Source organism: Perkinsus marinus, assembly GCF_000006405.1.
Source record: "Perkinsus marinus ATCC 50983 genomic scaffold scf_1104296932210, whole genome shotgun sequence".
In the NCBI taxonomy this organism is placed as follows: Eukaryota; Perkinsozoa; order Perkinsida; family Perkinsidae; genus Perkinsus; species Perkinsus marinus.
The window spans coordinates 18-1,614 of record NW_003215503.1 but is presented as its reverse complement, the minus strand read 5'-3'; the positions used below and the strand labels follow the sequence as shown (position 1 = coordinate 1,614).

Sequence of the window (1,597 nt, the reverse complement as noted above, 5' to 3'; positions counted from 1 at the left end):
TTTTGTGATCCCTCAGAAGTGTACTGCTTTGTGGATGCTAGTGAAGTTCTGTGGGCTATAGACGTTCGCTGTGAAGGAGCTCGCTCTGTCATGCCACATGTACGGTTGGTAGGAAGTGTTGGTGTTCATCAACTAACATCTAGATCAATTCCCGCGAAAGAGCTTGATAGCTTGTATCGTGCAGTCAAGCTAATGAAGAAGGTCATGTCTGATTGTGTCTCGGGGAGTGAGGCTAGGATCAAGAAGGTTACGTTCTTTACCGACTCGGAGATTACTATACATAGACTGAGAGCATGGAGATCTGGTAGGATTCAACGGCTTGACTTGGGTACTTTTGAACGGAATCGTATGCGTAATATAGCCGACTTCCTCAACAAAACTGGTTTCGTGGTAAATCATAGCCGGGCTCTGCAGTTATGGATGTGACTGATATTGACCTTGGACTGAAGAAGGGATTATTGCGCTCTACGTTGCAATATATTCCAGAGGTTACACCAGAATCTTCTAGCGTTGCAGTCGAATCTCCCGAGATAGAGAGACTAAATTGTTTCAGCTATGATCTGGTAGTAAGGAATGATGATGTTCTACGGGGAAAAGTATGCTCTTCCCGAGGTAGTGATCAGTGGATACAAGGTATGAAGGCCAAGGTCAAGGATGGTGCTGTTATGAACACCCCGGGAACTAGGGGATTTTGTATTGATGAGGTGACAGGATTACTCTGTAAGAGGACCCTCAATTGGAAAGTAGTGGATGATAAAGAGACGGTTGACCTAGGTGGACTTGGATATGTTGTTCCTGATGCTGATGTGGCTCTTCAAGATGAAATTATTAAGAAGTTACATGTTTATGGTGGTCTACCGCAGAATATCCGAAGGTTATGTTCACAATTTTATTTTAAGTACATGAAGGTGAAGTGTAAGAAGTATCTCAGAGAGTGTGAGATATGTGAGAGACTTCGCACACATCGAGGAGCTCGAAAAGCGATAGCTGCGTTGCCTAGTTGGCAAACTAATTGGCAGCCGTGGGAGTGTGTATCGTTGGATATCGTTGGCCGGGCCAACTTGGCCCCCTATGTCCCAGTTGTGAAGACGATCAGCACAAGGAGGAGAATCCAGGAGAGCTAAGGTATTTTCTGAGCTTTGTCGATACTGCTACTAAGTTTATGATAAATGTCCTTATAGCTAATCGATTGGTGAGTTCTTTGGTGGCCGCGGTGAATGAGGTGTTTGGGCATCGTGAACAAATTCCTAAATGTCTCATAACAGATAGAGAGAGTGGATTTCTGAGCAAGGCCTTTCAGTCTTACTTATTGACTTGGCCATTTACGATACATCATGTTACTGGTGCTCCTTATCAAGGCTGCCATGCAGGTCACTATGAGAGATTGCACTTGCATGTCAACAAGTTCCTGACAGGAGCGCTGCTTGCTTCTGGTGAGAGTGTTTATTGTTGGCATCGTCATTCAGCTGAAGCTACTCGGTTGCATAATGTTATGCCCTTTGATCAGGATGTGGACCTATCTCCTATGGATATGTTCAGAGCGTATGCTCCTCGCAGACTGTTGAAGAAACCCGATCTAGGCAAGGATGAGATCGTA

General features: G+C 44.8%; 1 protein-coding gene across 1 annotated transcript; it reads left to right on the top strand.

The window, feature by feature from the left end:
• Nucleotides 1-623: 623 nt before the first annotated feature.
• Nucleotides 624-1,124, top strand: Pmar_PMAR029088 (hypothetical protein; the record flags this gene model as incomplete). Its single annotated transcript, XM_002785654.1, has 1 exon — nucleotides 624-1,124. A coding segment is annotated over one exon (501 nt), but the record flags the coding sequence as incomplete, so codon positions are not given.
• Between the last annotated feature and the right edge of the window lie 473 nt (nucleotides 1,125-1,597).